Raw genomic sequence first — 13,334 nt, 5'->3', positions numbered from 1 at the left:
TGGGAATCAGATGTGAGTTTTAATGCCAGTGCAGTGCTTCAAGATGATAGGAACGGGAGGGGGAGCTGTCACTGCATCAGCCAAGGCTTTTTGGTGAAAGTGTTGATTGATTACCTATCCCTGGGAAGGAGAGGGAGTGCTCTTTACTGTTAACTGAGGCAAGGTGACTGAATTGCTTCCTGCTCCCATGTGAAAGAAGTAGGTAGTCCTTTGCAACCCATGCTATTGTCTCTAGCTGTCAGAAAGAAGGAAAAAAAAAGGAAGTCCTTTGTTCTCTCTTCTCCTTAGGTAGAGATCACAAATGATGTCCAGTCCTTGCTGCTGATAATGCTGGCTGTCATGGTGGCCAAGATGGTTGGTGATTTTTTTAACGCGTCCCTGTACAGTTCCCTCCTGAGGCTGAAATGCATTCCCTACTTGGATGTGGAACCTTTTGTTCATCATGGGAAAAAATGGTGAGGTCTCTTTTGTTGCTGATCTGTAAGTTTTCTGTGTTGTGTTCTGCACTGATAATGTGTGGGTCCTCCGTGCTGTGGAGCTCGGAAGGACAAAGGACTAAAATGTGACCCTGATCCTGATTGTGGACCTCATAGGGCAATACATGTATTCTATATGAACAATGGATATTCCCTTTCTCTTATTTTATGGTAGGATCTGAATTACCACTTTCACCAGAGCCCCGAGAGCACTAAGTACTCTATAATGCCTAAACTGTCTAGTTAGATGCTGTTTATTAGAGCAAGTGGTCCAATAGAGAATCTAGTAGAGGTTTTCAGAGAGTTGCAACTGTTTCTTGTGAACAGATGCCATAGAGCAGAGGAACAGCAACAGTTTGTAGAATCCCTCATGGTGAAGTTTGCCTTACCTAATTTGTGGATGACTGGACTAGGATTCCTGCATATTCAGTACATTTTCAGGCAGAGTCCTGCCATCCAAGGATAGCAATTTGAGGCAGGTTGGATGAATGGTCTTCTGGAAGTGCCTCCACTGACTTAGACTGAATGAATAGCCTGGAAAAAAATACATTTTATTAGGTCAAAAGAGATTAACCCTATTTGTCCTGTATATGAGCCAGTATCTGAAATTTCAGTCTGCTGATGAACATTTATAATCAGTAATTGAACCATTTATAATCAGTAATAAGAACCATTTTCTCTTCTAAATGTAGGTTCTGGGTCTACAGTTACTTGTAGGTAGTGAGAACTGTACTGTTGTCTTTTACAGAATAATGCAGAAATGCTTTTTCTTTAAGGTATTCTGTAGGAATGAAATAGGTAACGTGGTGAAAAAATAGAAGGAAAATTGAATTTATTTACTTACCACAGGAAGACTTTTTGTTTTCCTTAAAGGATATTTGGGTAGTATATGTCCATGACCAAAGCTAATTGTAGGACATTTTTGCTGTCATTTCTCACGGTACTGGGGTTTACTAGAAAATATCATATTTTCAAACAACCCTTCAGAAGAATAAAAACTTGTTCTATCCACACTTTATAACTTTCTTCTAAATATAGCTATATCTGAAAGTTTTTAGCAGGCACATTGAATATTGGTTGTACTCTAACTGTATTTGACATGAGGGAGAAAAAGCCAGCAATGTAGTAGGAGGAAATGAAAACAATCTGTGATATTAGGGATGACTTCTATATGTAACATGGCAGACAAAACAGAGGGGAAGAAGTCATTAAGTTCCCTTTGGTGTTCCAGTTATATGACAAGTCCATGAAAAGAATTGTAGCTATTTTCCTGGTTCAGAGTGAGGTCCCATTCCCTTGAAGGACAAATCTATCTATCAATCTATACATATATCTATATAAGAATAATCTAATTTCCCTCCCACTCCTTTCCCTTTACTCTCTAGGAACATTAAAGGAAGTTCCTGGCTAATGTGGTCACAGAATATACTGATACTCTAAAATAACAACAAAAAAATAGTATCACAACTTGGTAAAGCTTTATAGATGGTCACCTTCCAGACTGCTATTTTTAATCTAAATCTTCTTAAACTGTCTGGATAGGCTATGGCATCGACCCATTGCTTGGTCTCTCTCGCACACTTCTTGGATGCTCTGTTACCTTATTATCTCCTCAAAGAAATGGAGTTTTACCATTCAGTCACTTCAGACCTCCAGAATTTGGACCAATCCTTTGATCTGTTTTATAGTTTAGGCATCCCCAAATCTTAAATACTGACTCAAGGCAATTCTGGATTAATAATGCATCTCTTGATGTCATGTCATAATTTAAACAAATTATGATATTTTGCACACAGTCTTTGTAAGCATTCTAAAAGCAAGCTCCTGTTATAACCTAGCTATAAAAATACTCAGATTAAGATGACTGTCAAAAAAAAAAAAAAAAAAAAAAAAAAAGCTGGTTTACATGTTTGCATGCCTCTGTTTCCACATTACTTCTGAGCATCCCTGAAACTTGACTCAAAGTTCTACAGAAAGGTGGCAGGCCATGCCTTTTCTTTTCATGATTTTTCCATGCAGATCAAATTTTCTCATTTGTTTTCTCTTTTTTTTTTTTTTTTTTTTCCTCTGACTGGTCCTGCAGCTAACAAGATGCTGTGGAAGCTTGCCTATCTTATTCCCTAGACTTCTATTGCAGGGCGACTACCCTGACTATCTCAGGCTCTGCTGTTTTCAAGTTCCATGTATTTGCTGCACTTTGAAGGTATTTTTATTCTTCACATATCATTCAGATATCATTTTGCACAGATTGTCTTCTTTCTCTGGCAGTAACAACTTGGCAGAGAGTTTGCAATCACAGTATTCCTGCTCTGGCAAAGCAGAGGTGACACAGTTACACATGGGGCAGGTTCTGCATCACCATTCCTCGATTAACTATTCTGTGAGAACACAAAATGTATAAATTGTGCACTTCTGGATTCCCCAAATCATAACAGGGAATGAGATCAGCTGTGTTGGAACTGGTAGCTAACATGTATTTATAAACAGGTGATAAATTGTATTTGTGTATGCAGAATGAAAGGCTTGGATAACTAACAGCTTGCTTAAGAAACATATAAATGCCACATAAATTGGGATGCTTCTTCGACTGAAAGTGAAAAGCCTTTGGAAACAATGTCTAGTTGGTATCAGGGAGGAAAAATGTGAAATTCAAGAGAACATATATTTTTAGGCACCCCGCACTCTTACTGTATGAGAGAAAGTACGGATCTTCTCTTTTCTATTTCTTGATAGGTGTTAAGGATGAAAAGATCTGTATTAGATCAGTAGTTCATTCCTCTTCCTGGGCTGGATAACATCTCCAGGCACAAGATTTCTTGGGCACTTAAATGAGAAGGGAAAAACAGCTTTTAATTGATCAAGGGACGTCAAGGCCCAGATCCACAAAATAATTTAACTCCTAACTCCTGTGGAAATAAGTGGGTATATTAAGAAGCTAAATTATGTACTTGCTTACTTTGAAGACAACTCTGTAAACAGTGTTATAAGTGAGACTGGTGGAAGCAAGAGCTTGATCTTCTGTGGTTTTCCACTACCTAACTCCTCCTTAGGCACTGGCATCTCTGGATGCCTTTCTTCCTACAGAGCAGACAGGCTTGAGGTTTGTTTTCTTAATACTTCATTGATCTGTTATATTCCATGCCCTGGCTGATAAGGCTCCAACCACAGCTGTGTCTAGTACATGGCTGCTATAGTGCACCATGATTTCTAGCTATGTCTCACACCACCGTAAACACCCCTCTTATAAAATCTGGTTCACTGGAACACTCGGAGCTGCTGGCTGCCAGGGAATGTTCTTTAATGAGGGTAAGGAGTACTTGAACACATCTACGTCTTGCCAACTCTTCCTGCTTTTTATAAGCTACTATACACTTCAGAGAGAAAATATCTTAGAGGCTACATTTTAATGGGACAAGTTTACTTAAGAGCTGAGTGGAGCTGGTGCCAGTAGTTCTGTTTTGTTCTAGCTTAATATTAGCCTTGTCAAAGTTCTTATAGCGTCTCCTGGGTGTTTCTGTATTGCATACCATATAAAGCTGTTTTTAGGAGCCAAGAATTTTAGCTGGAATATATATTATAGTGGTCTCATTATATATTTTTTTAAAGTGTATCAGAGGTGGCCCTATATTAAAGATCCATGGAACAAGGGTGATTTTTTTTTCCTTTCTCCTTGCTGGTTTTCCCTTAGCCCACACTGCAGACGTTGGATCCAGATTTTGAGCCAACCCAAGTTGGAGGGTTATTTGGGATCCAAGGTCCTGGTTTGGCCTGTTATAAAAATTGGGGTAATTAGTGAACTTTTTAGATGAGGCTTTGGATTTTGAAAATCACCAGACTCAGGGGGTATGTTTTTGGTTTGGGCCTAGGCTAGCAACTACTACACTAAGAGTTTCCTTGCTCATCTTGCTGACAAAAGTGTTCATTCAGGGCCAATTTACCAGGATGCACGTGGTGCATCCCATCTCGCCTCTTTGAAAAGTCAGCGTGTCTCATGGCTGCTTAGCACTTTCATCCTGAGAGGCATCATTAGGGGGTGGACTTGGCAACGTCTTCGCATCAGAGGGCACCCAGCCCATCTTTTGTAGAGTGCTTGTGGTGGAAGCTGGATCCTGTTCTGGCTGCACAAAGGAAAAGGGAGCCGCTGTAACAAGGCCACACTTTGTCTGGGGAGAACCCTGGCTGCTGCAGAAATGATGGAGGGAAGGTGTTGAAATGTGGGTGAGATTTATTAAAATTATATGTGGGCTTTAAGTTGCCTCTCTGTCAGGCTTAAGCAAACATGGCAAGGAACCATTTTTTTTCATCTCTTTTTTTTTTGTCTATTCTCCCATGCTGGGCTTTGAGTTTAGTATGATTCCATTACTTGGGAAGCAACTGTGCAAAGCCATGACAAGGCAGTACTGGCCTTCTGACAGAAATCCTATGGCAGGGCCAGATGTAGCTTCACGTGCTTTATGAAGAAGAGCAGCATGGCCTCACCTTCTTTTCAACAAGGGTTTGGTGTTCTCATGTGGGATGGTGAAAGGACTTATTGTGCCTTTTTGCCCTGCACCAGATCCCACAGATCTCCATGCAAAAGTTCAGCCTCTCTGCCTTCATAGTCCTGTTAATCTGCAAAGAAGTTAATATTAGCTTGTTTCACTGGGCTCTGGCCATCAGACTGTGATGGGCTCCAAATTATCCCAAGCTATTCCTAAAAAAAACAGTGCATGTGAATCTGGTGCACATGAATTTATGTGAAGAACAATGTCTTAATGTGAACATGAATGAGAGGTAAACTTAGAGGTGGGCAGAGTTGCAGCTATGTATTAACCTGGATACTTACCTTATTGATGTACTTTTTGCTCTCTGACAGGTGGTGATGGAAAACACCCTTTAGCCTGTAGTTTTCTGGAGATCTGATTGTCTTCCTTTACAGGATTTAGGGGAAAACCAGATCTTAGTGGCAGTGAGTGATCTACAAAAATGACATAATGGGTCATTTCAGTCCATTAGGGCAGTGTCTTCAGAGACCAGAGACACTGTTTTCTCAGAATTTTTTAATGTTAAATTTCACCCCGCATTTCACACTTAATATCAAGTGAGTTCAGTGTCCAAATATGAATAATGTCTCTTAGGAAAAAGCCATATCTAAATAGAGTACTAATATTGATATAGATTCAGATGAGTCAGAAAAGAAGGCTATACGGACAAAAGCAGGAGACCAAAGGGAACTTGCAGTTCTGTTGTAGAGTCTGCCTCATTTCCTCATATTGCTTTGGTCAAAACAATTTATTTCTCAGTTTTCTCAGTTAAAAAAGAGATGGTGCCTAGATACCTCATGTAGCTTTCAGCATTGCTGTGTTAGTAAAGTGTTGTCAGTTCTTAAATGAAAGGCCTTGTGAACCCTAAAAGATGATTTTCAACCTGCTCTAATTTTGACTATTTAATGAAACTACTATCTAAAGGCATGGTGTGAATCAAAATGACTTTATTTATTTAGATTGTTAAAACCATATAAAGATGCCCAATATTCTGTTTGCCTTACTGTTTATTTTTAGAATGGAGTCTGGAAAAAAAACAACAACAACAACAAAAAAAAACCACAAAACTCTTCCCATGCAACAGTAAATACCAGCAGATACAAGCGTTCCTCCAACCTAAAATAAACCTTTCCCACCCTTAGCCATTCCCTTTCCTAAAATGTCCAGGATGAGAGCTGTACCTGGTGCTGTGCTCTCAAGGTTAGGAGTTGCGGGCTTACATGGGGCAGTGATGTGGAGTAAGTGTGAAGCTGGCTGAGAGGAGAGCTTGTGGAGACATGGCCAGCAGCACTCTCCTTTGGCAGGAAGGGCTGGGGGCTGGCTAATAGCTTGCTGATGACCTCCTGCAATTTACAAGGGTGTTGGTAGGCACTGCAGTCCTCTGAATGGAGTATATACAATGGAAGCATGAATACAGGAAAATAATGACAAGAATAGTTAAGACAAGCCAACAAGCTGTCTGACTGAAATCCTTGGAGAAGCTTGTAAATACTTTAATGTTTATACATGGCCTGTATATTTGCACAATTACCTTTCCGTGAGCCTAAAATGTTTTACACTGGAATATTTTCAGGCTCTGGGAAATGGTGTTTTCTGATATGTCTGAAAACTGAAGGGTCAGCTTCTCCATCCCTTCATTTTCTTTCATTTTTGTCAGGAGAAATTTAAGCTGGTTTTCCTCCCTTTCCAGAATATGCAAAAGGTAAGTGTTCTACCAAGGTTGTATACTGATCACAATCACTGTGCACTAGGAAGAAAACATTTTGTATTTACTAGTGAATGTTGTACTCCATAGTGAGATTTTTAAGGGAAACAAACTTATAAGAAGTTTGAAAGACTGGTTTGGTGAAGTTGGGCAAAATCCTGAGGACAAAGTTTGGATGGACATAGACACAGATCACATATGGTGAGTTTTGAAGCAGTTGTCCCATTCCTTTGGTTTCTGTCACAAGGCACTTCTCTCACCTATCTAAAGCAAGGTCCTCATTAGGGCGTGAATGGGACCACCAAGGGGTTGGTAATCCTGCTGCAAGTATTGGGCATGCTATGTCAATGGACAGGACCTTAACATGAGATTGTGGTTCTTGCTGTAAGGTCCATCAGGAGACAGCCCTTGTATGTCAAGGTGTCATTAGTGACAGGTCCCTTTGGATCATGGAGAAATCTTTCCACAGATCTCTTAGCTGACACTGCAGCCTGCTCAATGCTGAGGGCGGGATGACAAATCCACACTGACTCTTGATGCATTTTCCATTGCTGGGGAGTCCTGTGAAACTGAAAGAAGTGACTTCTGCACACTTTCCACAGGAGGAAACGCACTCAAGCAGCATCTGGAACTAATAACCTGTGTTTCAGAGCTAGCTGGCTGGCAGCGAACAAGCTGCTCCAACTCCTACAGGTCTGTATGTAAAATATGCATGCAGGGACTTTCAGCTGTGGGAAACTGAACATGGCTTCTGCTGGCCCAGCTCGAAGGAGACTCCCTTCTAACTCACCTGGGAGGACAGGCTGCCTGTATGGGTACCACAGCAGCCTTCAGATGTGGCTGCACACAGGTGGAGCATGCACACAGGCACAGGCACAAACCATCTCCAGCCACTGGATGGGGTATTCCACTAATTGGCTGAGTCTCCTCTGGTGTCTGGCCACCATTTGGCAGATACTGACAGTTTCCACTTAAAACCAGCCAACCTTGCCAGAAATCCAGCTGTGCCGGCAGAGCAGCCGATCTCATGAAGATGTCATTGAACAACTCTTTGAATTCATTCAAGAAATGGTGGGGCTGACTCAAAGCTCACTGAAGTCCCTGGGGAGCCTTTGCTGGATATGGGAACACAGACATCCATTTATGTAAGAGCTGTATTTTGATATTCTTGAGTTACGTGTAAGGATATCATCTTTATTATTGCTCTGGCGACTGCTTCCGAGTTCACCTTAAGCTGAAATTAATTCTCTTTGCTGTTCATGCATATGTCACTTTTTCTGTTCCTGTGAGTGTTGCTATATCCTCATAAATATTAGGAGCTTGTCATAGTGGTTGTCATGATGGAAAGAATTATTTATTTGCAATGAGGAAACAGATGGCACAAAATACTTTAATGAATTTCAGCATGCTTGAGAAATGAAATACCCTTTTTAGAAATAATATCAGTTTTGCGAAGCTGCTAAATGCCATTTCACACGATCACAAGGGAGGCTTGTTTTTCAATACATTGACTGTACACAGAGACACAGCAAAACTAAGGCGAAAGAGGGCACAAAATGGAGCAGTTTTATGAAAAGTCATAAAGCCATGAACACAGTTTTATTAGCTGCTGCCATTCAGTAAGTGGGTTTGTGACAGTAGGTGAATGGGAGATGAAAGTGACAGCACATGGAAAGAGCCCAAAGAAGCTGAGTCCTGCCTAGTGCTTGGAATAAGGAAGGAGAGAAGGAAAGCAAGTCAGACACACTAAATCCTTTCCCAGAACTTTTGCTATATATGTTGACCATGTTGTGTTGTAGGTACGGTGCCAGGTGCAGAGAGATCACCACTCATTTTCTGGAAGAGCACATAAGTAATACCAACTTTGGTAATTTTATTTTTAACTGGGATGCAAGTACAAGCATATTCTCCATTTGTAGAGGTGGGTCCTTGCCATAAAGTCACAATATAGGAAAAAAAAACCACACCACAGATCCTGCATGTGAAAGGTACCTGGAAAGCAGGGGGGTTATTTAAAGAAATATTTACAAAATAATGTATATGTAGTGTATGTGGAAAGTTGTAGCTTACAGTATTTTTAAGAAAAAAAAAAAAAAGGAATGGAATAATTCAGTTGAAAGAGACATCAAAGGGTCATCTAGGCCAACTGCTTGACCACTTCAGGGCTAAACAAAACATGGTTTAGTGGTGGACCTATAGGTGGATGGTTTGACTTAGCGATCTTAAAAGTATTTTCCAACATAAAAGATCCTATGATTCTAAGCTATTGAGGGCATTGTCCAAATGTCCCCTGAACACTGACAGGCATGGGGCACCAACTACCTCTCTAGGAAGCCTGTTCCAGCGTTTGACCACCCTCACAATAAGGACATTTTTCCTAATGTGCAGCCTGAAACCCCCTGGCACAGCTCTGTGCCATTCCCACACACACTAACACCAGTTACCATGGAGCAGAGGCCAGCTTATCCCTCTGCCTCCCCTCCTCAGGAAACTTCAGGGAGCAGTGGGGTCACCTCTCAGCCTTCTTTCCTCCAGACTACACATCCCAGGTATCCTCAGCCTCTCCTCACAGGACAGGTCTTCCAGTTCCTTTACCACCTTTGTTGCCCTCCTCTGGACACTTTCAAGGACCTTATCAACCTTTTTATATTGTGGAGCCCAGAGCTGCACAAAATATTCAAGGCAAAGCCAAACCAGTACTAAATACCGTGGGAGAAATTCCTCTTTTGACCATCTGGCCATGCTGTCTTTAATACACCTCAAAATGCAGTTTGCCCTCTTGTCTGCCAGGGCACACTGCTGGTTCATGCTGAGCCTGCAGCCAGCAGCTCCCCCACGATCCTTTCTACTGAACTGCTCCCCAGCTACTTGACTCCCAGCCTGTACCTGTGTCTGGCATTGCTCTGTCCCAGGTGCAGAACCCGGCATTTTCCCTTGTGGAAATTCATACATCGATGACTGTCCAATTCTCCAAGGTATCTAGATCACTCTGCAAGGCCTCTCATCCATGTAGAGAGAGTCAACAGCACCTCCCAGTTTAGTATCATCAGCAAGCTTGCTAAGGATGCATTCAACTCCTGCATTCAGATCATTGATAAAAATAATAAACAGAACTGGCCCTAGAATTCAACTCTGGGGAACGCTGCTAGTGACTGGCCACAGTTTACTATGGTTCCCAATATGTTTATGGCATAAGAAATGGGCTAGTATTTTTGGAAACTGGAATGTTGAAATTTGAGTGGTTAAATGCCTTACTTTCCCAATGCATGAACAAATGGAAGAAGTGCCTTTGCTCAAAACCCTGGCTGTAAGTGTCAAAACCTTCTATTTTCAGAACTGGGATTAGGGTAAAATCTGTATCTCCAGATACCACTGGTATGTTTTAATAACCTGACCACCCTTACTCATTACAAAGTGTCTGATTCTTAGAGGTACTGAGCAATCAGAGATGTATCTTCTCATGTATTTTTCCATCTGTATTGCTTTAGTTCACTTATTCTGTAGTCTGTTAGACCTAAATCTCTATACCTTTTTTTGACTAAAAGGTCATCTGATAATGTGTCTGATTATTAAAACATTTATTGTTTTCACTGTCCATTCCCAAACATTTTTAAGCCAGCATTTCTAATATACTAGTCAGTACTTTCTTGGACCAGGCAGAGTGGAAAAGCTAAGGTGGCTGGTACAGTACATGAGGGTGGAGGCCCTGAATGAAACTTTTATAAAAATGGTGTCATAGGAGCTTTCCTCTCTTCTTTCCAGTTTGTATTAGTTTTTTTGGCATATGTTTGCAAGAAACTCATCATGTCATTGCATTTGAACTGCAAGAGCCAGCTTAGTATTTTGTGAATTTTCCTTGGAAATTGCTCTGCGGTGATCTATCCAGAGAACGTGCAATTCCCTTTTTTTTCAGTTATAAGCAAGATCACGAGGTATTTATTTTAGCACACAATTTACTTGTTTCTCCCAGCTTATTCCTATGGAAGTTTGTTTGAAATGTTTATTTGGATTTAAATTGCTTGCACTGGTGTAGTTTTGAGAAATGACTTTCTTTGCTTCTGGTTGGATATAATGCCAGGGAAGATGGATTCTACAAAAGCTTAACATTTTATTTTTATTTATTTATTTTTTTTAATGGCAAAGATTTCTAGTGGCTCAGATAATCATTTGGAAAATGCAAGAATATCTGAATCATTCCCTTTCTGAATATGCTAGTAAGCAGTGTAATTAAACATCAAGATAGCAAATCCATCTTTGGTCCTTCTCTCTGTGTACATCTACACACATTTGCATGTGTATGAGTACTACAGATACAAGGGATGTCATGCAAATATGGATGCCTGTGGTGACATAGACTTTGTATACAGGGATTGAATGTTATCAGTTGTTCAGTTATTAGGTAAAATTTGGCCTTTTTCTCTATTAGATGTCTACCTGTGAGAGAGAAAATACTGCATGACTAGATATAGGGGCATCTTACAGGTCTCTCTGGAGAGGGGGATATCTCAGATATATTCCTGTGCCTGGCACTTTCTGCTGATGAAGTTTATGCAGCCCCCAAGTCAGCATGCACTGTTGCAGAGCTGCTTGGATTGCATAGCCATTACCCTGAGGAGGATTTTGAGGAGAATTTCAAGGGCATAGGGAAAATTAATCCTCAAAGAATTTTGTGCTTGTCAGTGAACATAGATTGTTTGCTTCTCCTAGTTAGTGAAAAACCTGCCTCAGGGATCAGGATGGAGACACACAAGAGAAGTGGGGGAACACTAATAGAAGTTTTGAGAAATTTATATAAAATTGAGAAATTTGTATAAAATGACCAGTAGTATATAATGCAACAATTCACAGATGTGTAGTCTCTTTACAGCCAGCTATGTGTTGCTTGTGTGAGTCCTGCTTTGCTGAGTATCCTCAGTGTGAGGGTGTTCGCTCCCAGTTCCCTGAGCATCTTCAAGACAGCAGGTAAGTGTTCAGATTCCCCATGGTGAGAACTGATTTAGTATCTCCCATACTTCTGCCAAAGGCAGTCTTCTGTATGAAGGATACCAGATCATGTCTGTAGCATGTCACTCTTCAATGGCCATGGTGCAATGCCCTCTGTTTGCCTCACAGAGTTGTTGATAAATGTGTAAGAGCAGGTGCTTTCAGGCAGCTGCTTGCTTGGACCGAGACATTTCCACACTTACTACTAATCATGTGGGGAAATGCACAGTTCTGAATACAAATACCAAGTGAGTTTAGTTTCCTTCAGGTTTGGGTGGTAGTAGTGAGCGGGCACTGTCTGTAGCTATGAATCTCTAAATGCCCGTACTCCCCCTAATACTGTCTGACATGACTCTTTACTAAATTAGGTGGCTAATTACAATCTCTAAATTTGTTTTTGGACTTGCACTCTGGAAGCTAAATCAAGAACTATGTCCTTTGTGTTTTTACCTACAGCTCAGCTTGTTGTGTGCTGAGGCTGCTGTTTGAGTAGTTCCAGCATGAGGATCCCCTTATACAGTCTTTTACCTGCTTGTCCCAAGGTCCCATGCACAACCAAATTTTTTTTTTTAAATTTATTTTTATTTTTATTTTTTAAAGCTAAATGGCCTTGTATAAACACCTATGTCTATGCAAAGTGAGTAGGAGCTGCTATTTTTCTAACTTGGTAGTATTTTATACTGATGGTGGTAGTGGGAAAACCTTCATAAGGGAAGAACAGAGAAAAAAGATTTTGGCAGAAAAAAAAATTAAAAAAAAAAATATCCCCCTCTTTCTTCTCCTGCACATTTATTTTCCAAAACACAAAAGCTTTCTTATCTTTTTTTTTTTTTTTTTTTTTTTTTTTTCTTTTTTCTGCATTTTTTCAAGTATTAGAGAGAGACAGTTTCCCAGCAGATTATGAGACCATGTGGAAATCCATTAGTCTTTAGCATACAGTAGTTGCTAAACATATATAACTTTCAAATCCTCTCTGGGAAGTAAGTGACAGAGACATTCAGCTAACCCAAACAACACATTTCACAATAAGCACTGTGCTATCAAAAGGCCTCTGCACTGAAGAGCTAAATGTCTCCTCATTTAAGGATATTGAGTGAGCCAGGACCAGGAGATGCTGGGAAGCTTGTCATTTTACAGTCAATATAAATATTTGTAGATATGCTGAACAGAGACTGAAAACTCTGCCAAACTTTTGGCTCCTGGTTTAACTAGAAGAATTTCTCCCTCAGTTGTGTTCAACTAAAAAAAAGACAGCAAGGAGTCACAGGCCTTTTCTGCTGCACAAAGTTCCACTGAAAACTGATTTTAAATAAATCTAATTAAATTAAAATGCATTGCTAGCACGAACACACTTACTTCAATTTACACTGTGCTTTTATTCATTTAACTTGAAAACAATTTAAATGTGTCTATTTCAGGGTTTAGTACTGAGTAGAGCAAGTATATTTTAAAATTAATATGTGGTGTCCTTTTCCAGTGTAACTAGATTTTACAGAGCTTTTTGTTTCCATCTATTGATGTTAGTGAGTATTCTGTGAACATACTGAAAGAATATTTTTTTTTCAAAGAATTCACTTGCAAATCTACTGAATTCATCATCTGCACACAATCAGCTTTTCTGCAGTACTTATATACTCTTCTATTATA

General features: G+C 40.2%; 1 protein-coding gene across 1 annotated transcript in view; it reads left to right on the top strand.

The window, feature by feature from the left end:
• Nucleotides 1–13,334, top strand: part of LOC311432831 (chloride channel protein C-like) — a gene marked incomplete at its 5' end in the record, with an annotated part of 80,069 nt that overhangs the window by 44,540 nt on the left and 22,195 nt on the right. The window contains one exon of the mRNA XM_084511321.1: nt 289–455. Within this exon, the coding sequence (XP_084367447.1) occupies nt 289–455 (167 nt within the window). The remainder of the gene's footprint in view (nt 1–288; nt 456–13,334) is intronic.

The sequence above is a fragment of the Aythya ferina genome (assembly GCF_964211825.1).
Source record: "Aythya ferina genome assembly, chromosome: 2".
NCBI lineage: Eukaryota > Metazoa > Chordata > Aves > Anseriformes > Anatidae > Aythya > Aythya ferina.
This window is presented reverse-complemented; position numbering and strand designations above follow the sequence as displayed.